The sequence below is a fragment of the Sphaerodactylus townsendi genome, linkage group LG01 (genome assembly GCF_021028975.2).
Source record: "Sphaerodactylus townsendi isolate TG3544 linkage group LG01, MPM_Stown_v2.3, whole genome shotgun sequence".
Taxonomy (NCBI): Eukaryota; Metazoa; Chordata; class Lepidosauria; order Squamata; family Sphaerodactylidae; genus Sphaerodactylus; species Sphaerodactylus townsendi.
The window spans coordinates 121189440-121212412 of NC_059425.1; the positions used below are offsets into that span (position 1 = coordinate 121189440).

Consider the following 22973-nt stretch of genomic DNA (forward strand, 5'->3'; position numbering starts at 1 on the left):
GCTGCCAGGCAAGCAGGCAGGTGATTGCTTGCATGTGGCAGTGACCAGAAAAGCAGTAAGGAAGAAGGGTGAGCAAAAGAGGAGAAAGTAGGCAGGAAAAGCATAAGAAAGAAGATAGGGTGAAAAGGGGAGGAGAGGGACCATAGGGGGAGAGGAGCAAGATAAAAGGATAGCACCGTGAGTCCCAATGATGTTTTGTATGTATATTTTTCTGTCTTAAATTTTGTTGTTAAGGATAATTTTATGCATAAGTTTAATGTATTCCCTTCCTGCGCCACAAAAGAGAGACATAAGAACATAAGAACAAGCCAGCTGGATCAGACCAAAGTCCATCTAGTCCAGCTCTCTGCTACTCGCAGTGGCCCACCAGGTGCCTTTGGGAGCTCACATGCAGGATGTGAACGCAGACTGTGCTGTATAGTATTAGAATAATCCTTTATTTTGTGCTTCATTTTTGCAGGTTCTAATGTTTGGATCACTGTAGGTAGCTTAACATCATCCTGTGCATAAACTTTAGCCTTTGTTATTGGGGAGAATACTGAAATAAAAGCAAACTTCATGTGCCTGTTTTCTGTTAAAACTACAAAAGAAAAGCAATAATTTTTGAATTCCTCCTTTAAAGATTAATAACTCAAAGCCTTACTTTTACAGAGAGATTGGAGGAAGACTACTTACCGTAGAAACAAGACTTGCAAATGATCTGCTTGAATTTGAGGGAGATTTTTCTCTGGAAGGACTACGGCTGTGGAAGACTGCTTTTCTTGCAATGGCTCAGAGTCCTAGACCTGGTTCTCCTCTTCGCAATAGCCAGTCTCCTGCTGATAAAAAACAAAGAAATCGCCATAAAACTGGTGAAGAAAAAAAGATAGTGATTATGCCTTGTAAATGTGCACCCACGTCCCTTCAAGTTGAATCATGGCTTCAGGCCAAAGAAGATTATGAACTTTTCAGGAAAAGAACTATCAAAGGGACTGAGATAGCAGCAGCTGCTGACCATTTGACATGTACATCTTTACCTAAAAATACATGCTATGAAATAGCCAAGGCATCTGAGTGTTCTGATTTTCCCAGTGTTGAAGTTCGGAAATCTGCTGTGCATTCAGAAGTTTTTTGCATTTCCTCAACTCCTACACTGCCACAGAGAATGGGAAACTGTGATACAAACGATACAGAACTGAGTAAGAGTAGACTCAAAAACAGGCCTCTGCCACTTGCCCCTGCAGCAGTAGAGATGGAAAGAAATGAGGAGGAGGATGTTGATTACAATTCCCCTGATTCACCAGTTCTTCCTCCTTGGCAACAGGTAGCATCCTCAGATTCCAAGCAATCTTGTTCGGAGGATTCAGAGGATGTATTGTTCACTGTGGAACAAAGTGACACACCAGTTAAGAAAGTGCAGAAGCTTGTCAAAGAGGAAGGAAAGGTACCCTTCAATGTTTCCCCATCAAAAGAATGTGATGGCAGTTCTGAAACCATTTGCTTCCACAGCACCCCAATCAGGGAGAAAATGTGTCAAGAAGCAATAGCAGATGCACTTGCATTTACCCCATTATTACCAGGTAAGCTTAAAAAATAAGTGTTATGCACGGACTGAAAATAAAAATTGTTAGAAATTTTATTTCAAAATATGGGAAAATGCCTGTTTTATGTAATGAGCAGTGTGAGAGCATGATCAGCAAATGACTAAAATAGTTAGTAACCTAAAGTGATCATTTGTATTAGAATATGTTGAGGGTTTTTTAAAAATAAATTTAATGTGTAGTTAGAATAAGAAAAATGGATCAGGCTTAGATTAATTGTCTCTAATTTTCATCACATGCATTAAGACCTACAATATAAAATGCTGCAGTGCTAGATCATGCCATGTTCAAGATTGTACTTAATAGTGATTTAGAGTTCAATTCTTTAAAAATCAACGTTTCAGTAGTTCACTATCCAAACATATTTTTAGTTACTCTTATGTATTTCTCTGCTCCATGCCCAGGACCAAAACTCCAGAAATTGAATCACAGAAGAGGAAGTAATGTTGATGCTCTTCGAAAAGTACTTTTAACTACACAAGTTAAGGTAATGGAATGGGAACCTTTTATTAGGATCTGTTGTTTGTGTTTTATGCAGTAATTCTTTGTTTTTAAATCTTCTTTTTCAAATCTTTTGTCTCTGCAGCTCTCATGCACTTTTCACTTTTTCTTGGAAATTATGCATATTGTTTAAAAATATATACAAATACAAAACAGGTGTGGATTCGAATTATTCTTGAAAGGAATAGGAAACAGTATGAAATGTTCTGTTGATACAGTAGAATTCTGCCAAGTTGCAATACTTCTAGGGGTTTTTTAAAGCATTGATACTGACATAAAGTTGGATCAATTTCCACCAATTCTTTTATCAGGCCTTGGGAGAGAGGCCCCCCCACACACACACACACACGAAGGTGGTAGTGCTCAGTACCAGTGAGTATCACTACAAAAAAAAAACATTTTTTAATTTAAGGAAGGAAACCAATTGATATGAATTAAACAGGGGATTCAACAAATGGTAATTGGAAGGGAAATAATTGCTAGCACTGTTCTGCAAATACTTGCACAACAGCTAGTAGAATACTTTGAGTAGAGCTACAGTAGGTTCAACAAACTCACAACAGATTGCACAAGCAGAACATCCTTGAATATAAAGCCATGTCTACAAATAGAAAAATACCTTTCCCATACCAATGCAAAATTTGATGCCAACAATGAAGGATGGCAGTAAGTCTACAACATGGAAGTCAGTGCCACAGGAAAAAAAGATAATATATTGAGGCTGAATGTTTGAGAGTAATATAAAAGTAACATGCTTAGTTCTGTTTTCTTCACAATATAAATCATTTCCAAAAGTTACATGCTGTGAAATATGTGTTCATACTCAATAATGATTTTTAACATCCAGTAATAATTTAAAAATATAACTCGTAATAATGTACAATATATACCACTAACCAAAAAGAATAGTATGGATCAAGTCAGTTAATTGTCTTTGGCAATTTAAAAGGGCAATACACAGCTAAAGGAAAAAGCACATGTCTCTCCAAGCAGCACTGATTTTAAAAAAAACGGTATTGAAACATGTATATCCCTAAAGCCTGTCTGCTGCTATAAGATTTGCCATTAATTGCCTTATTGCATATTGTTGTTTTTGGTTCGTGGTATGTGTTGCACGTTATTACAAGCTATATTTTTGACTTATGCCCAGCATTATAAAATCTTTTTCTCTGAGATTCTATTCTATGTGGTTGTGCTGCAGATCTCAATACCAAAAATAAGTTTTGCTATTTATTACCTATTCACAAAGAATGTCAGTAATAGGGTAGGAGAATTTGAGGGGAAATTGGAAAGTTTAATCATATTCTGTGGTTCCTTTTTCAAAAACTGTTTTAAATAGTTAAGTTTTAAATAGTTAAATAGTTAAATGTACTAATTTGATAAACATGAACAATTTGAATAATGATGTGGCTAAATGAGTAAGAGTGATATTAATAGAAAATTTATTTTTTGTTCATGCTTTCTTTTAATAGAATCAATTCACTGCCAGAAATGCTTCAAAGAAAGAGACATCTCAAATTGAAGGACCCTCTTTAAACAACTCATATGGTTTTAAAATAAGTATACAAAATATTCAGGAAGCAAAGGCTTTACATGAGGTAACTGATTTTTATCACTGGAACTATTTTACATGTAGTTTCGTTCTCAGGTAATTTTTAGCATTTAAAGTTTGATGTATACAAGAACTGGTGTGGCAGTGTTCAAAATTTATCTTTAAAAGAAGAAATAAGGTGAAGTCTGAAGCTCAGAAAGCCTTATGTCCATTATTAAGAGATAATGGTATTGGGATAAATATTAAATAATAAAATTCAAGTATCAGTTAATGAAACTGAACTAGCAAACCACAAGTGAAGAAGACAAAAGCACAAGGTTGACAAAAAATCAAACATTCAAAACATTCAAAAGATAAAATTTGAAAACCAGTGTTGAGATAATTGTGAGATTTTCAGTCCATAAAACTTAGAAAGCAAATGTTTTGAGTATTGAATCATCATTCTTTCAAATGTGCTTTTTGCCTAACAAAAACCTATTGTGGATAAGAAAATTCTTCATTTGAAGGTATTCAAACCAAGTAATCTGACTGTTTTTCCTCTGTTCTCTTCTTCAACGGATAATAAAACCACACACTATCAAAGCATAACTAGCTAGTTTATATTTTTCCCTTTTAGCTAGAAAAGATAACTTAAACTTTTGGAAATCTAAATCTCTGGCAGCAGAAGCAAGTGGTGAAGTCTTAGGAGAAAACTTCTTCCTATATTCATCCCAAATCTTCATCAAGCTATCTACAGATCAATTCCCCTTTTTATGTATTTTCTTCCTTAAAGTTGGTGAAACCCATGAAAAGGTTCTAAGGGGCGTTCTAATCACGCTTTGCTCAAATGCCAACTCTGATGATCCCCTCATTAATACATGCTAACATCCATTTAGCCATGTCATGGTATGCTTTGATATTCGGAATACGTAACGCTCCTGAGGACCATTTAGATCAGTGGTTCTCAACCTTCCTAATGCCGCAACCCTTTAATACAGTTCCTCATGTTGTGGTGATCCCCAACCCTAACATTTATCCATTGTACACATGGAGAACACAGATGCAGAGAGTCTTAGGCGACCCCTGTGAAAGGGTCGTTCGAGCCCCAAAGGAGCCCCGACCCCCAGGTTGAGAACCAACAATGATTTAGATTGAGCAATAGACTATTATATCTTGAGTCTTCTAACTTTCCAAATAAATTCATTAAACAAGCTCTGCCAGTCCTTCAGCATTTTGTCATCTTTTACTATAGGAATATTCTAGTATTCTAAATTTAATTACAGCTGCAGTTTGGTATATGCGTGTCATTGGAAATCAAAAGAGATTTCTCTTGTAAACCAGTTGTTGGAAAAGTGAAGGAGGTATATCCAATTATTAAATTTGCACCCTTTCAAGGGAATAAAAACCCTGAAGAATGTGGTCCTAGTGGTTAAGGCTCATTAATCGTATTCGACTGAAAATTGTTGAGTTATAGTGAAGAGTGTGATAATACATATGTGCTTGAAATTTATGTTAGTAAATTTATGAGCAATCAAAAATTATTTTTAATTTGAAAAACTACCAAATAAGAAAACCACCTTAGCGTAAATGGTAAAGTACCATTCAAGTATAAATGAGAAGGAAGCAATATGAACATTAATTCTGCAGGGTATTAGTAGTAAAACAATTAAACTATTATCATGTATTATAGTTAAAATTAGTTAATATGTAGAATGTAGCAGAAATTATAAGCCAGTATACTGTCTAGATAAAATTAATCTTATTTAATAAATCTTTTTAAAATGTATCTGCAGAGTTTAATATATGGAAACCATTTTTTAAAAATTATTCACTTGGTTGTGGTGGGTTTTCCAGGCTATGTGGCCATAGTCTGGTAGATCTTGTTCCTAACGTTTCGGAACAAGATCTACCAGACCACGGCCACACAGCCCAGAAAACCCACCACAACCAACAAAGTGAATAATTTTTAAAAATGTTTACCTAGAGTTTCTGATGCAGAAATTAACTCACTTATAAGCCAGCTAAAATCTCACAAAGCCCCAGGCCCAGATCTTGTTCCCCCCAAGTTCTACAAAGTCTTCTCTGGCTGGTGTTCTCCTCTTTTGGCCTCCCTTTTCTCAGTGGTCTATCAGTCAGGCACAGTACCTCAAGCTTGGACCAATGCTATCATTCAGCCAATCTATAAAAGTGGTGACTATTACAGACTGATTAGCCTTCTATCCATAGCTGAGAAACTTGATGCGCAGTATCTCTTGGGGAAACTCAATTCCTGGTTAATCGATAATAGTATCCTAGGCCCCGATCAGATAGGTTTCAGGAAAAGTAGCTCCACTTTAGACCACGTCATGATCCTCAACTTATTGGTCTCTAAATTTGTGATCAAGGAGCATACTAAGCTTTACGCAGCTTTCCTTGCTCTTAAGGGAGCCTTCGACTCGGTGGTAAGAGATCTTTTATGGCAAAAACTTGAGAAGATTGGAGTTGAAGACAGACTCATCCTACTTATCAGATCTCTCTACAGTGAAACCCCCTGTCAGATTAAATATACCAACAGCGGGGCCCTTACCACAAAGATTCGAGTAACAAAAAGCATCAAGCAGGGCTGCTTTTTAGCCCTGATATTATTTAATATTATCTGTTTATTATTTGATATTATCTGTTTATTAATTATTTGGTCGGACCTGGACACAATAATTTCCTACTGTCCATCATTAGGGAATAAGAAAATTCCAGTTCTTCTATACACCAACGATACGGTACTGATCTTGAGATCCCAGGTTGGCCTAAAATGTATGCTCAAGAAATGTACTGACTATTGTTCTTTCAGCTATCTAACTCTGAATCCATCTAAATCTAAAATTATTGTCTTTACCCATTCTCACAAACCTTCAAAATGGTACCTCAATGCTATACTGGTTGAACAAGCCAGATCTTTCAAATATCTCGGGCTTAATTTTGACCATCGTGCCAAATGGGTAACTCATAGAGATAAAGCAGTAAAAAGTAGCTATTCAAAATCAGCGATGGTTTTGAAAAAAATTTTTTTCAAAGGCACACGGATACATCCCAATCCCAGCCTTACTACATGTTTTCAGTATGAAGGTGGTCCTATATGGTATGCCCCTATGGCTTGACCACTGGAACAAGGCAGTTGAAGGAGTCCAAGCAAGTTTTCTATACAAGATCTTTATTGTACCTCATTGTGTTTCCTATGCTGTACTCTGTTTAGAAGCTGGTGTGAGTTTTTTAGAAACCAGAATGTGGCTTATTACTTTTAAATTTTGGCTCAGGCTCTGTTTTAATACCAATGAGAAATCTTTAATGTACTCTGTGCTACCAACTTGTCAACACATAAGTCCAATTGCTTGGCTTGTCCCTCGAAGCCCTGTATATGCTGCCATTCAATGAGATATATTGCATTCTAAAAACAAGGCTTCTAGATCAAGAATATCAGCTTCTACTATCACATGCCAATAAGTCATACTCCCCATTATACCATAACATTCCCCTTACTCATAGGCATATCGCCAAGTACCTTGATCTTCTGACTGTGCTCAGACAGAGATGGATCTTTAACTAGGGCAAGATTTAATGTTTTTCCATCAGCCATCACCCTTGGCCACTTTATTTCAATTCCATTCCAGGATAGAGTCTGTGATCTCTGCCCAAATCAGCTGGAATCAATCAATCAGTCATATTTTATTTGATTACCCGAAATACAAAAAAGTTAGAAGCCCCCTGCTTTGCATGTATCCGCTGACAAATATGGAGTCATAGTAGCATCTAACTTGGCTCTCTTCCTCAATAGTAGTGAAGCTGAGATTCTTGAAGAAGTCGCGAAGTTTCTTTTACAGGTACCTGCACATTCAAAAGAGATATAACCATGGGCCTTATAACACATATTTATATTTTTAATGATGTAAATGTATGCTTTTATCCATTTTTAATATATATTTTATAGAAGATTTAACTTTTATTTCCTTTTGATAATTTGTTTTATTTTTGTCAATCTGTTGCCACCCCTGATTAACAGTTCCCGGTCAGATCGTAAACAACTTCTTAATTTATGCCTAATAAAGATTGTATTGTATTGTATTGTATTGTATTGTATTGAATTGAATTGAATTGAATTGAATTGAATTGAATTGAATTGAATTGAATTGTATTGTATTGGGTGCTTGGCCACCAACACCTTTACCCTCCCCACCAGCCAGGGTGCCCCTTGCACCGGAGGAGGGGAAAAACAATCAGTGCAATGGATTGGGCTGCCTGTCTTACAGTCTATATTAAATGGTGTGTAAAATAAATTGCTCTGTTTGTAATGCTTTCATTTGTAATACTGACTATTTCAAAGGGATATTAAAAGAGTGTCATGTATACTCTTTCTCTCTCTCTCTTTTTTTGCATAGGTTCAGCATCTTACGCTGCTCAGTGTAGAATTACATGCTCGAACAAGAAGAGACTTGGAGGCAGATCCTGAGTTTGATCCTATCTGTGCTTTATTCTACTGCATCTCATCTGACACACCAAGACCAAATACTAATAAAATGGAATTTACCGGTGCTGTAGTGATTGATAAAGACAGAGCACAAACAATCATAAGCCAAGGTTCCTCTTTTTTTCCTCTCTCATCAACGTGTTCATTTTATCACTTCCAGGTGATAAAATATGATAGAATGCAGTTGAAGGATTTTTACTAGTGTTTAAATTCATGTCCTCTTGTTGAATGAAAGTTCCATAGGAGGTATAGTAGAGGTTTCCACCTTACATCTTCCTATGAACTTTTGCAAGGGTTATAATCCTAAAGATTCAGTTAAATATTAAACCTTTGTTTAGGCAGTAGATGGCATGCTCCTGCAGAAGTTTTGAAGTTGTAAAGAGGAAAGTGTGTTGTTGAAGACCCTTATGGCCAGAATCAACTGACTAATAGGTTTTCCAGGCTGCGTGGCCATGGTCTGATCTGTGGTCTGATGAGACTGTGGCCACGCAGCCCGGGAAACCCACAGCAGCCTGGAAAGTGTGTCTTTAGATTCAGTCCTCAAAGCCCTTTTCTGGAATACTCTCTTAGTCTTCAGCTGGTCTGTTCAAGAATTGCAACTATGATAATTGGTGTACATTGATACAGAACCTTAATTATATTAAATGTCAGGGTTGGGGCTTTTTTTCTGATCTTTGTAGGGTCTAAACAAGGCCCTTATTGTATTGTACCTTTTTGGCTTTGTTTAGACCAGTGATACTCAACCTGTGGCTCTAGAGCCGGATGGTCTTGAGGCCCTACAGGCGGCTTTCGCAGTGTAGGCATCTGATCGGCGCTCCACTCTTATCAGGCAGCGCGGGGAGCACTGACCAAAGGACCGGCAGTGTGGGAGTCGCTGAAGTACCTCCTCCCATAGGAGGAAAACGAAGGAGCTGCTGGGATCCCCCCACAGGTAAGAATAGAAATCACCTCAAACCCAGCAGCAATAGAGGGAGAATGGGGAAGTCTTCCTCTTTTTCCCAGCAGCCAGTAGGACTTTAAAATAGTGGTTTAGGAAACGATTATGGTCATTAATTTTCGCTATGTGATGTTATGTGGTGGCATAACACCGTTACACATCGCAGTAGCAATGTGATGCAAAGTTGCAGTGTTAATATATGATATTATGCTGTGCAATGGTTAATAGTTGAAGTGGCTCTCCAGCTGTTAAAGGTTGAGTACCACTGGTTTAGCCTAGTTAAAATGTTAGATGTAATCTTTGGTCAAAATGATAGATGAGTTATCATTGAACGACTATATTACGTATCAGTAAGTGTTTGGGCAAAATGAAAAGCTTAGCCTTGTTGACAAAACTCTTATCTTTTGCCCAGTTTTTTTTCTACACATTAAGAAAAATATAAGCTTAGATCCTGTATTTTCCTTTAGCTTGTTCAGCTTGGTCCTCCCCTTTGGAGTTCATTCTCTGGCCCTAGATGTTGTCTACTTATTCAAGGGTCTCTAGTGCCATAGGATTGTGCAGCACAAGCATAAGAAATGGTCAAGGAGCTGAGCAGTTGTTTTTTTATTGTAATGTACTTAGGCAGCAGTTTCCTGTAATAGATAGTTAAAGGTAATAACCTCCTGTAATAGATGGTTAAGGGTAATAACTAAACTACCCTGACTTTCTGCGGGAACATAAATCAACTAGTATCTAAAGTCATATTATATAGGACAGAGTGATATTAAGTGCTGCAGAATTCTTCTGTATATTGTTTCTAAACTTTCTTGCCATTTTTTAAAAGAATATATGGGCCTTTTTGTCTTGTGGTGGTGGGAGACGGATAACTGGATAGCAAAGTTAGATCCACTTTTTCATTCCTACCATGCGACTACCTAAATTTTGATAGTGCACGTGGCTATTCATTTTGCCATAACAAAATAAACAACCCAACTAAACAGATGCTGGCCTTAGCTTTGGTGTAATTATTTTAGCCTTGTTTCAATTTAAAACAGGTTTCTGATGTTCTGAAGCAGGGTGCAGAGCAGTTTCAGCAGGTTTCTGATGTTCCTGCTCCTCCCTGCTCCCCAGCATAATGTGAGCAGTCACTTCAAACACAAATTCTTTCTCACTGCAGCTTCATGCTGCAAAACATTGAGTAGTAGCTTCTAGCACAGGTTGCTGGTCTTTTTTCCTACTAGTGCCAAGAACAGTTGAGGAGCCTGATCAGAAAGTTTGTCCCTAAATGCCTCGATGTAAGAGGCAGGAAGTGAACACTCAGGTTGGAATGGAATTTGCACAGGGACAGTAGTAGCTGGACTCCAAGGCAGCAGCAGAGATATAGGTTAGGCAGAGCTATATTAGCAGCTGCTAGAGTCTTTGTGCAGCCTGTTTTGTACCTTTGTTTAATGTTATAATGTTTTAGCTGAGTAAGTTAATCAAAATTTAACTGCATAATGATGCCTGTTATAGTTTAGCTCGCAGTCTTTAAACTTATTGGCCTTACTGTTGTGGTTGTCCCTTGTTTTGGGGGGCCACATGAACTAGAAATTGACGACTGTTGAAAGAATGTATGTATGTTGCAAAATATGAACAGTATTGAAAATACAAAAAAAATTAAGACCACTTTTTCAATTGAGGGTAGCTGTTTCCTTATCTTGGCTTTCCCCAACTTCTGCTTGTGAAACTACATGAACATTTGAGTGGTTGAAAGTTTCAGTCCATGAAACTGAAATATGCTTTCAAGTTTCAAAAGCTTATCGACGTTTTCTAACAGATTTTCATAAATAGTTACACACCTTGAGAGTTATAATTAGAAGGCAGTGTGATGACAAAATAGGGTTTCAGCGTAGGGTTATTTCTTCAATATCGACTTTTTCTCCTACAAATAAATACATCTTAATTTGCTTTTTAGGTAACAGAGAGCATGCACCTTTGCTTACAAGATCTGGTATCTCAGGATTGGAAGTCACCTATGCTACAGATGAGAGAGCACTTTTCCAGGAAGTAGTGAATATTGTTAAAAGGTAGTGCATCTGTATTCTCCTATCTGTGGATTTTTTTCAGTCTTGGAAATGTTAATGTAAGATGTTTTAACTCCTTGTAACCCTTCTTTTTCTCCCTTCCCCAAGTGTAAATTTCTTGAAAAAATCTGATGTTCTTGCTGACAACAAATATATTTAACTTCTGAAGGTGTTTTACATAAGCCTCCAAACTGATCTTTCACATCGGTCTTACTGAACTTGTAATATCCCTTACCAAAGTCTGGAATATATATCAATCTTAAAACTAGAAGACTTCTGAAGTTTAGATCTTCCTATAGTAGGAATGAAAAAACCTCTAATAAGTAGGTAGCTGTTTCTATCTGAATGTAGCAAAAATAATTCCTTGCAGTAATACAGACAAATAGACATTCATAGATCTAATGCTATCATCCTTGCATATATTTGTCTTCTCCCAATGGGAAACTCATGCTTCCTCAGGTATGGAGAACTGCTTGGTCTGCCTTTTCCAAGTTTCTGACCTGTTTTTAAGAACTCTGTGGCCATGTACAGAGAACTTCAGATGCATCTTTCTCCTTGGTCAACTGCCAAAACTTCGAAGTACTTAATTTTACCAAGAAAACTAAACTTTGAAACATCTGGCTGGAATACATTCTCAAGGAAAATTTGTACTAGGCGGAGTACATTTGCAATTCTTTCTCTCTCCAACTAGAAAACTTCTGATGAGAATGGCATTGACAAAACCCAGGAAGCCAGAATACAAAAGAGTTGCTGAGAGCAACCTACACAGGGTGGGTCCTGACGAAGCAGCGGATTCCTGTTCAGAGAAGACAAAATTACAGGTAAGGACATTAATTTTATCTTTCTCTTTTTTGGGAATCCGCTGCTCCGTCTGGCTTGGGAAACAACTAGGAAGTAACAAGCTGCTGCTTTTATTTTATTTTTGTAAAATCCTCCACCATTTGGGAAGGGTAAGGGCAAGCATCATTTGAATACAGATAAAACATGCTGAACAATAGCATGCTGCAATTTTTTTTTATTTCTGAAGATCACCACAGAAGACTGGACTGCTGAAGGTTTCATTGGATGAGGAAAGTAGCAAGTTTAAACATGATGTCAACCAAGTCTGAGTTGGTGTGAAAAAGGCATATTCCATTCTGGCCATGATTAGACAAAGAATAGAGAATAAAATTGCTTCTGTCATACTGTCCTTATACAAATCAGTGGTGAGACCACACATGGAATACTGTGTGCAGCTCTGGTCATCATACCTAAGAAAGGATGTTGCAGAGCTTGAGAAGGTACAGAAAAGAGCAATCAACATGATCAGGGGGCTGCTTGAACAACTGTCGGTTAAAATGCTTAAAGCTGCTTAGCTTTGAAAAAAGATGGGTATGGGGAGACAGGACAGACGTCTTTATAATTATGCATGGTGAGGAGATAGTGAACAGGGAAAAACTTTTCTCCCTTATAATACTATAATGTGGGGTCATCTTCTGAAGGGTGAAAAATTCAAAACAGACTAAAGGAAGTATTTATTTAAACGATGCATTGTTAAATTGTCAAACTCCCTGGCCCAGAATGTGGTCATGGCTGCCAACTTGGAAGGCTTTTAAGATGGAAGTGAACATGTTCATGGAGGATAGGACTATCCATGGCTGTTAGTCAAAACGGATACTAGTTGTGATGTATATCCATTCTTTCCAGTATCAGAGGAGCATGCCTATTATGTTGGATGCTATGGAACATAGGCAGAATAACGCTGCTGCAGTAATCTAGTTTGTGGATTCCTGGAGGCACTTGGTTGTCCACTATATGAACAGACTGCTGGAGTAGATGAGCCTTGGTCTGATCTAGCAGGGCTTTTTAGAAGTTCTTATATTCTTATGGTAAAATTTATTTATTTATTTATTTATTTATTAAGCTTTTATACCGCCCCATCCCCGAAGGGCTCTTTATTGAAGAAAGAAATTTCTTCATTGAAGAAGAAATTTCTTCAATTTCTTTATTGAAGAAGAAATTTCTTTATTGAAGAAAGTAATCAACAACTGGTTTGATATATGATGAGTTGCTAGGCATCTGCTTGTAATGTCTGTACAATTACTGGAGTACAATTTGTTCCTATAAATATTATAATCAGGACATTTTTAACTCTGAACTGGGAAGTTTATAACCCCTCTACAGAAATTGGCAGGAAACATCAGTTTTGTCCACTCATCTGATTAACAGTGAAATTAATCTTTTTTCATTCTCAGTTAATTTTCACAAACAACGATAATTTTAGAGCAATATCCATTTTTAAAAACTGAAATAAAATGTGGTATTCAGAAATTTAAGATTTAAAATTCTAAGTAACCAATGTAGTATTGTGGTTAAGAGCAGTGGCCTCTAATCTGAGTAACCAGGTTTGATTCCCTACTTCTCCACATGAGCGGCAGACTCTTATCTGGTAAGCTGGATTTGTTTCTCTGCTCCTACAAATGAAGTCTGCTGGGTGACATTGGGCTATTCATGGACCTCTATCAGCCCCACCTACCTCATGAGGTATCTGTTATGGGGAGAGGAAGGGAGGGAGTTTGTAAGCTGCTTTGAGACTCTTTACAGGAAAGAAAAGTGGGTATAAATCCAAACTCTTCTTCTTTTGAAAACTGATAGTTTCTGCTGCTACTGATCAATGAATAGAGCGAAGAATTCTTATGAAGAGCAGCTTAGTTAACGTTTTCATGTTAGTGACTAAAAGGGCTATGTTAGGCCATATTCTGTACCATCATTTTCTCTATAATTGGTGGAATTTTCTTCCAAGTAAAGTTTTTCAAGATTCAATTAGGAGGTTATTTGGCCTTCACAAAGATGACACCATGCAAAATCCAGAATGTCTCTTGGTGCCTGTCTTTATCACAGATTTATTACCTACATTTTATTTGTGAGACTACTGACTGAAGAAAACCCTGGGTAAAGGCAATTATGTACTTCACCTCTGGGAGTTCTGTAGACCAGAAATGGATCCAGAAGAGTATTGTTTGTAGTACAGCTTCACAATGAGGCAAATAGTGATGCCCTGTGATTGTTGTAAGCCCCATTCCATCCAGGCCTCTCGTGGGCCCAAAGGAAGGTAGGGTTTTTTTTAATGTTGCCATCTGTTACAGTATTGCTCCCATTTTATGGTATCTTATCCTGAGTATGGTTTTATTCTGGTTTTATTATTGTATGCATTTTTTTAAGGATTTTATTGTTTTATTCAGTTTTTCATCACCCTGAGCCCTTCAGGGGAGGGCGGTTTACAAGTTTAATAAATAAACTTACATAGAATTTCCAGCAAATCATGTAGTTAGGTCATCTTCCATATTTAAATAACCTTTGTGATGTAATTTGACATCAACTTAAACGGACCCTTCGTAGTACATATGCCAGGCTTAGGAAAACAGGCTGTAATGACCTATTACAGGAATACTTCTCTGTTTGAGAACAGCTGCAGGTCCAAATTAAAGAAAATAGGGCAAAGGCTATCAAGATGCATTGGGAGGCTCTCTTCTTAGTAATCTCCCAAAATGACTCCACAAAATTTTGGAGTTTAACATCCAGCAATTTCCGTCCATTCCGCATGAGCCCTGCACTTATTCATAACCACACCTGGTTCCAATACTTCTCTGAACTTTTAACAACACCCCCATGCTCCAAATCTTTACAGCCCCCCTCAAATTGGAAAGTATCCTGAATGGCCCCAGTTACTGACCAAGAGGTTAAGGAGCTTATAGCTAACTCAAAAGCAATAAATCTCCAGGCCCTGATTCCCTCCCACACAAATTGTTTATTACCTTTATGGACTGGTGGGCCCCTGTCCTCGCAGCTGTATTTACTTCCATTAACAAAACAGGTGAAGTACCAGCGCTTTGGACAGAGGCAATTGTGATTGTTTTTAAGACCAGTGAAGTTCCTGAATGATATTCCATTTCAAAGACAAAGGAATACAGGGCTTGGGGTGAGGGGGATTGTCCTATAAACAATGTGTCTGATGCAGATTGATAATTTGTTTGCCACCTAAAATATCTCAGCAATAAAATGCAGGAACATAGTTCAATAACTGGATATCTAATCAGTGGGTTAACCAATGGCATAAATTACTGATGGACATTTTTAGATATTCCTATGGATATTACTGATGATAACTTTCTTGAGTATGGCTTGGTATGTCTGTTAGCACATTTTCCAGAAGTAATTTGGACCAAAATTTCAATTCTGATAACCTGGGACATCCCCTTGCTTTGTGTGCACAATCTATCTGAATGAGATGTGACTCAGAGTGGTCTCTCTCCTTGTTCACCTCCAGTGGTCCAAATCATCCAGCAAGAGAGTCAGTTTCACTTGAAAGAATTGGCAAGGGCTAGACTGGGAGGCACTGCCTACTTCCTTGCAAGAGATAATCTTGCTCCCCTTTCTCTCATGAAAACTTGCAAGGTTGGGTGGTTGGCTTTTTGCCTGCTTTGGTTATACTGGTCCACTGGGTCTTTTACTGTATGAAAACCTAATACTTGTAAGTAAGTCCTAACATAGATATTTTATATTTTCAAGCTACTATTTTAAAATCAAACTTGATTCAAACTAAAAGTTGATATGCATTATGTTTTCGTTGCAGAATACACAGCAGAAATGCTGCCTTCTGTTGCATGATGAAATTATATATGTTCTTTTCCTATTCATGTATATGATTTAGAACTTATTCTCAATGAAATGATAACTCTGTGTCTGTGTTGCACATCAAACTGCTAGTGTGGACTTGCATGAATGCATATTTTTCTGTACAAAGGATGCCTTCCGCTTAGAAAATTCAGCAAAGTCACCGGGCTGCTATTTTGGTGAAATCAAGGCTGGCGCAGAAGTTTTCTAAATAAACAAAATAATGTTTAAAATCTTCTTAATATAAATGAGCCCAGGTAACAAACTTGTACGTTAACCAGGTGGTTGTGTTTGAGCCAGTGTTGCCTATGAACAAGACCAAGGAATACTGAAGAAAACACTTGTTCTCATCCCATCAATGGTCTATCTGTAAAGTGTGAATAATAATGATTTTGGATTTTCTGCTTGCTTGAAATCAGCAGAATGTTGAATGTACATTATATCTTTTAAAATTATATACCCATATTTGTGTCCTGCTTTGCCTGATTGGTTGAAGACATGACAAAATGATGAATGCATGCTTAAAATGATATATACATATTTGAGGGCTTGGTAATGAACATTTTTCACAATATTTATGGAAGGTAAGGAAATTTAAGGAAACTTGTATTAATTATATCTGTAAGAGTTACTCAGTTTTTATAGGGGACACTTTAAATCTGTCCCACCAGGACAAAACTTTTTCCTGCACCTAGAAGCAGTGACCTGCATACCAGTCAGTTTCCTAGAATGTCAAGAAGAAAATATTGGACAAGCATAGAAATACTTTGGCATATTTTGTGTGTGTATTTGTTTATTGAATCCATTATGAAATAAATGAATCTTACCATAAAGTTTTTTTCTGAATCGTTTTCTCTTTTTCTGAAACATTCCTTATATTTGTGATCTAAGGTGCATGCGTCTTCTGATCCTAGTCCCTAATACACGATCAGCAATGAGGAATGTTCCTTCTTTGCTTCTGAAGCAAAGCACTGGGGAAAGACTAGTCTTCTCCAAGCCTTCCATCATGACCCTTTGATTGATTTGCTATCTATAGTCAAATGCTTGTATATTTAAAAATTTGCAAGCATTTGTGCCAGTAAAGTGAGTTATGGGGGGAGTTGGACACAGATACATAGATATCTATGTTGTATGCACAGATGCGAATGTCACACTCAAACGTGTATGGATGTTTCCATGTATGTGGAAGTTGAAGGAAGTTTCACTTGTGCTATTGGATGGCTGAACTCATTGTGTCCACCTCCCTTGTCATATTTTTCATATGCTCCAACTCTGAGCTGTTTGGTTGCTAAGTACCTATTGCATTATCTAGATCAGTTTGTGTGATTAATTCTTCTGGGGTTGAAACCAGCAGTTGAAATTTATCTTGATGTGCAGAATTCAAACTCACTAAAATATATAGATTAGAGCACTTCATTCTATGAACAAAATATCTTTTCTGTTTTTAGGTATGATCCGGATATTTTATTAGGCTATGAAGTTCAAATGCATTCTTGGGGATACCTCTTGCAGAGGGCTGCTGCTCTAGGTGTTGATTTATGCCAGATGATCTCTCGTGTTCCAGGTGTGTGTCTTCAGTGCTCTGTCCTTCTTAACAATTGTGAGAAAGTATAACTACGTAAAGTTATATGGAAACATAATATCCTGATTCCTGCTCCACTCAACTCCTTTTTCAAAATGGATGCTTTTCAGACAGCCATGTACACTGCTTCTGTTCATCAGTTTGATCAAGACTGATCAGGGATCTTTACCATTTGTTCCTTTGTGTTAGCAGCTGTTAATTTCTCTGTTTGAATAGGTGTGAAACAGCAACAGGGGCAGAAGCTAGCCATGGAGTGTTGGGGGATGCACTCCATGGCTAGCTTCTGCCCCTGTTGCTGTTTCACACCCATTCAAACAGAGGGATTAACAGCTGCTAACACAAAGGAACAAATGGAGCACTGGTTGCAATGGACATTGCTTCAATGGTTAAGGAAAACTTGTCCTTATAGAGCCTAGCCACAATACATGAACCTCAGGGAGAGTGTAATGGAAATCAAGTATTTCTGTTCCTTCCCTTTCCCCTGTCTGTCCAGTCACTTTAAGTGCATCCCCCAACACTGAAATAAATCTTATACATACATACTTTACTGTTGTATTCCGCTGCCTTTTAAAGTTCCCCTGGAAAATGGCTGCAATCTTTGAAGTTCATTCCTGGTTGGTAAATCATCTCTAACAGAGGAGAGGTATCCTAGGAGCACCATGATACCTGTATGCTGCTGGAGCAACAGCAGCTGTCAAGATGACAGAGCAATTCAATAAAGATCTGTTATCAGTATGCTACTATTTGGAGGAAACCAAAAATGTAGCCTTACATCATCCCTATATGAGTTTGTCTTCATTCCTTACTCATTATTTGTGGCTTTCTGTGGTGATCAACAACATGTCCTGAAAAGTTCATTCATACCTGTTGATATTAATTTACTTTGCTTTCATTGATTATTCTGAAACTAATGTTCACGTTTGTTTTTACTTTATCCAGTGGTACATAGTGTATCCAGTAGTCCAGATTTCCTCTCCAGCTCATTGAGCCTTTAATAAAAATCCTTCGTGTTTTTTAATGTGTATGTGGACAAACGAGGCTACCTGTTCATTGTTCACATTAAGGCTCTGTGTTTTAATCTATTTAGTTTTGTTAGTTTTAAAGCTGATCCATAACTCATCAGCTTGTTAATCTTCAGAGATCTAAAACATTTTAGATCTAAATCCAGAAACTTGGAAATTTAAAGAATCCTGATTGAAAAATGTATCCATAATGCATTATGAGATAAGGAAGTACTCATAATCACTGTTTAAAGAAAATTTAAACTTAGAAGTATTCTGAAGCTTTGAAACATTTATGTACTAATGAATGTTGTATGAGCAAAGAGTACAAAAATTCAAATAACTTGAATTTATCTGATATTATAGTAACATGTTTGTTCCCAGGTAAGTTAAGCAGTGACTTTTTGGCATGCATAGACAAGAATGGAAAAGTCTGCAAATGTGATTACAGCATAGAGTTAGCAGGGGATGAAATATAATTTCTGTGGACCTGGTACGAATAAGGAGCTCTGTCCCCTATTTCATTAATTAAAGAAAATATACTATTTTTTAAACTGGGTCATGTGTAATACTTGAGAGTCAGACTTCCCGTCCTTCCTCTCTTGCTGTATACAGCTGAGTGCTCTGGCTCAATGACACAGACAGCCTCATCTAAAGCCAGAGGTGGCCGGGGATGGCGCTGTTGCCATACCGCCTCCAGACAGCTCTCAGTGATTGGGGGAAGCAGAAAAAAATAAAAATCCCCTGGCTACCTGCAAAGCCCTCTTTTGTCCAAAACACTTTGGGTGACCAGACTTGCTTAGCTTCAGCACAGTTGCTGGATTATGTACCTTCAGGCCATATCCTGGCATGACTGTGTTTTTTTTAATTAATCTTATTTTCAGTTTTGCAGTAATGCTGATTGAGTTATTAAAATATTCTTTTAATGTTTTAGATGACAAAAAAGAAAATAGATTTACTGCAGAGCAAGATGAATATGGGTATGAAACAATGAGTGAAATAAACGTGGTTGGACGGGTTATCTTAAATATCTGGAGAATTATGAGAAATGAGGTACAGTCTGGCAAAATTATATTGAAGATAGTGTTGAAATTGATTTCTAATAGTATACTAGTTTCACTTACCATATTCTGACAAAAATCTTAGATCTTTCTTATCATACTTTCAGTAATAAAAGAAAAAGTTTTCTATCACCTTTCTTTAGTCAGATTCTGTCACTATAGGAAATGTTAATTCTTCTTAAGTGTTTTGAAAAATCATAGTCTTTCATTTTTAAAAGTGTGTTTTTCTATTCTTTATCGTATTTCATTCAACCAACTTTTCTCTGTTTCCTTACCAAAACTAGTACGTGCAATCTGCTGCCATAACTTCAGTTTTCATTAGCAAAAATTAATTATTTACACATTTCTGTTGTAGTGGTGGTACCTTACAGAGCTATCTTGTTAGAGTTACTTCAGTTTGAGTCAGCTGATTTCAGTGGGCTTAGGCCGCAGTAATTATGTATAGGATTGTACCATTAAAAATGTAAACCCGTTTATGACAATAGACCAGAGCCCCACATCATATGCAAAGCAGCTCATCTGCAGTGGGGACTGTGACCTACAATTCTATGCAGCTGTTCTTTTTGTCTTACTAAAAAGATGTCAAAATCTTATACTTATGGCAAGGTCTTATTACACAATTAATCACGTCTGCTCTCATTCCAGGTGACTCTAACTAATTATACCTTTGAAAATGTGGGCTTTCATGTACTTCACCAACGCTTTCCACTGTTTACCACTCGCATTCTGTCTGATTGGTTTGACAACAAGTCAGACATCTATAGGTAATTAGAAGTTATAAGTATTTTAAAGTATGTTTCTGCTTTAACATCCAGTCTGTGTATTAACAGGAACAACAATTTAATAAGCAAGATTTTAAAACAAAAAGTGGTCCCAAAAGTAAGAGTAAGGTATTCTGTAAGTTCCAGATACATAATCAATCTTCATACTGAATTTCTCAGGCCAGTCACTTGAGACATTATAAACAAGGGAGGAACTCAGTTGTTTATTTGTTAGGTGGGGATCCTATCCTTACTTCACTTGTTCACCTTGCTGCCCTCAGGCTCCTGCTTCCTGCCCCAGCACCTTTGAGAAACTCATGTAGATGGTGCAGTCTTGCTTACCCACCTCCTCCTCCCACTCTGCTTGGCTGCCTGCTTGTTCTTTTCCATGCTGTTCTGCTTGTCCTAACTACCCAACCCCCTCACTGCTGTTCTCTGAGGAAAGGTGGCGGGGAGGGGGCGAGCAACAGTTGTTCCTGCAATGTCCTCCAAAAACCAGTAGGAGTCCTTCAGGTGTCACAAGACTAATAGATCTGTTTTGGCGTGAACCTTCAAGGACTAAGCATGTGCTCTCCTTATTCTGGTTCTTCCTAATCCATGAAACTGCAATTGCTCTCAGGCTATTAGAAAGCAGATTATGAGTTAGACCTAGTGGAGAATTCCCAGTGGCAGTTAAAAATCTTGTGCAAGTGGAAACGCAAGAAAAATTGTCATGGTAGCCACTTGCACTAGGTCAGCCATACTTCTTTCCCACATGCATTTCTGCTTACACAAGGTCTTGTCCAACCAATTTCTAGCCTCTGTAATATATAGGGAGAGAAGTACTAAGGGTTGCACAAGATATTGTGCAAGCAGCACTGCACGAAGCTTTTCTCCCTGGAAAGCTGAATGGGATATTGGTTTTTAAGCCCTGGGTATTTCTCCCCACCCACCCCCGCCCCGAAAAAAATGCCGTAGACAATCCCAGTCTAGCCTGATCTCCCGAGATCTCAGAAGCTAAAGCAGGGTTGGCCCTGGCTAGTATTTGGAGGGGAGATTTCAAAGAGGATTGTGATGTGGCAAACCATCTCTGCCTTGAAAACCCTACCGGGGTGGCTGTATGTCATCTGAGACTTGACAACAACAAAAATCACACCAAGACTACCTATGCAGCTGTTCTACATCGGAGATACATTAGCAGCCCAGGAAATAGACATGCTTTTCAAGTATTGCTTTTGAACAGTTGTTACAGAGTGAATGGATGGAATTGGCTTGATTAAAGATTAACTCTTAGGAGTGGTAAACTTATCCATTCACAAGCTGTACCTCTTTTCACAGAATATGCAAAGCATGTTCCCTGTGTATAAGGTGTATGTACACTGTAGCTCTGTCCTGTGACCCGGGCATAAGCAGATAACTGGAGAAGTGGGATATAAATGTAGTAAATAACATAAGTCCTTCGTAGACCAAGCACAAAGAAAAGGTCTCTGCATTTGGCTATTCCAGATTCTAGTTGTATCCTTTCTGGATAACATCTGAAATACTGAGCCTTCACAGATTTAGTTCCCAACCAAATCACCCTTCTCATTTCAAACTGTATCAAAGATACTATTAGCCTAAAGTGGACAAGATGATCCAAGACACATCTTCTGTCAGCAATGCCATTACCCTCAGAACAAATGCAATGATGTGGGACCAGTTTCTTCTCAACACATCCAAGAAGAGGGGAGACAGTCAGTTCTTTCAAGAGTGGACATTATCATCCAAGATATCAGTTGATAAAATCTCCAGAGACTGCACCACAGAATGTTGTAGAATTCTCCATCATTAGACTGTTTCAGTTGGTTTTTCCTCAGAGGTGGGATGCATCCTATTTGCACCAATTCGGTAGAATCGGTTACTAAAATTTTCTCAGTTCGGAGAACCGGTTATTAATGATTAACTCCACTAGGGACAAGGGGGTAATCTCTGTCCCTGGGTACAACAAATCTTGTCAAGTGGGGGATGCAAAATCGCCCCCAGGGCCCCCTGTGTCCCCCATGGCACCCCCCCACGTGTGTATGAACTGTATGAAATAATACAATATAGAGTAATTTTTATTTTTTTGTTCATTGGTATAAAGGTTGGGAAAGTATTATAGGTAAATATTTTTCATTTTCTTTTTTTCCCTTGAAATTTATATTGGAAAGAGAGGAGTTTAAACTACTCTTTTAGATTAAGGATTTTGGATTTCTCCCTCTGTTAGTTTTCTTTCAAGTGGAATAGATAAAGTAGTTATAGGAATCTGAAGGGAAAGTAGAAAGTAGGGAGGGAGGAAAATATGGGAAGGAGGGAGGCAGTATAGGATGTTTTAGTTGGGGGCTTGATAGAAATAGACAATTAGATATGTTTGTAATATGTTAACAATTGTAAACAGTTTTTGGTTTCTCTTCTTATGTTATTATTTAAAATCAATCAGTATAACTATATGAAAAAGAAATAATACACTACCTTTCGGTATATTGCTTTTTTAATACTTTAAACAGTCATTTTTTGAATTTAGAGGCGGGGCGAAGGGGAACTGCCCCTGGGGGGCACGCACCCTGTGTCCTTGCCACACCCCTGCCCAGGAATGCCCCATCCCCGGAATGCCTGGCCATGCCCCCGTCGTGCCCCGCCCAGTCCCATTGGCGCTATGCCACTGTTTGAATCCCACCACCATCAGAACCTGTTACTAAAATTTTTGAATCCCACCCCTGTTTTTCCTGATGGACTGGAAGAATCCTTTCCAAGAGCCCACTTCATACAACATTTGGAGTAACTGTATTCAGTGGTACACGAGGCTATTCAGTCTCCAAAATGGAATCT

The 22973-nt window shown here is 37.8% G+C and overlaps 1 protein-coding gene across 1 annotated transcript in view; it reads left to right on the forward strand.

The window, feature by feature from the left end:
• Positions 1–22973, forward strand: part of REV3L (REV3 like, DNA directed polymerase zeta catalytic subunit) — a 96029-nt gene that overhangs the window by 53457 nt on the left and 19599 nt on the right. The window contains exons 14-21 of the mRNA XM_048492641.1: positions 652–1559; positions 1985–2067; positions 3554–3679; positions 8022–8220; positions 10981–11092; positions 17191–17306; positions 19260–19378; positions 20032–20150. Coding sequence (XP_048348598.1) covers positions 652–1559; positions 1985–2067; positions 3554–3679; positions 8022–8220; positions 10981–11092; positions 17191–17306; positions 19260–19378; positions 20032–20150 — 1782 coding nt within the window. The remainder of the gene's footprint in view (positions 1–651; positions 1560–1984; positions 2068–3553; positions 3680–8021; positions 8221–10980; positions 11093–17190; positions 17307–19259; positions 19379–20031; positions 20151–22973) is intronic.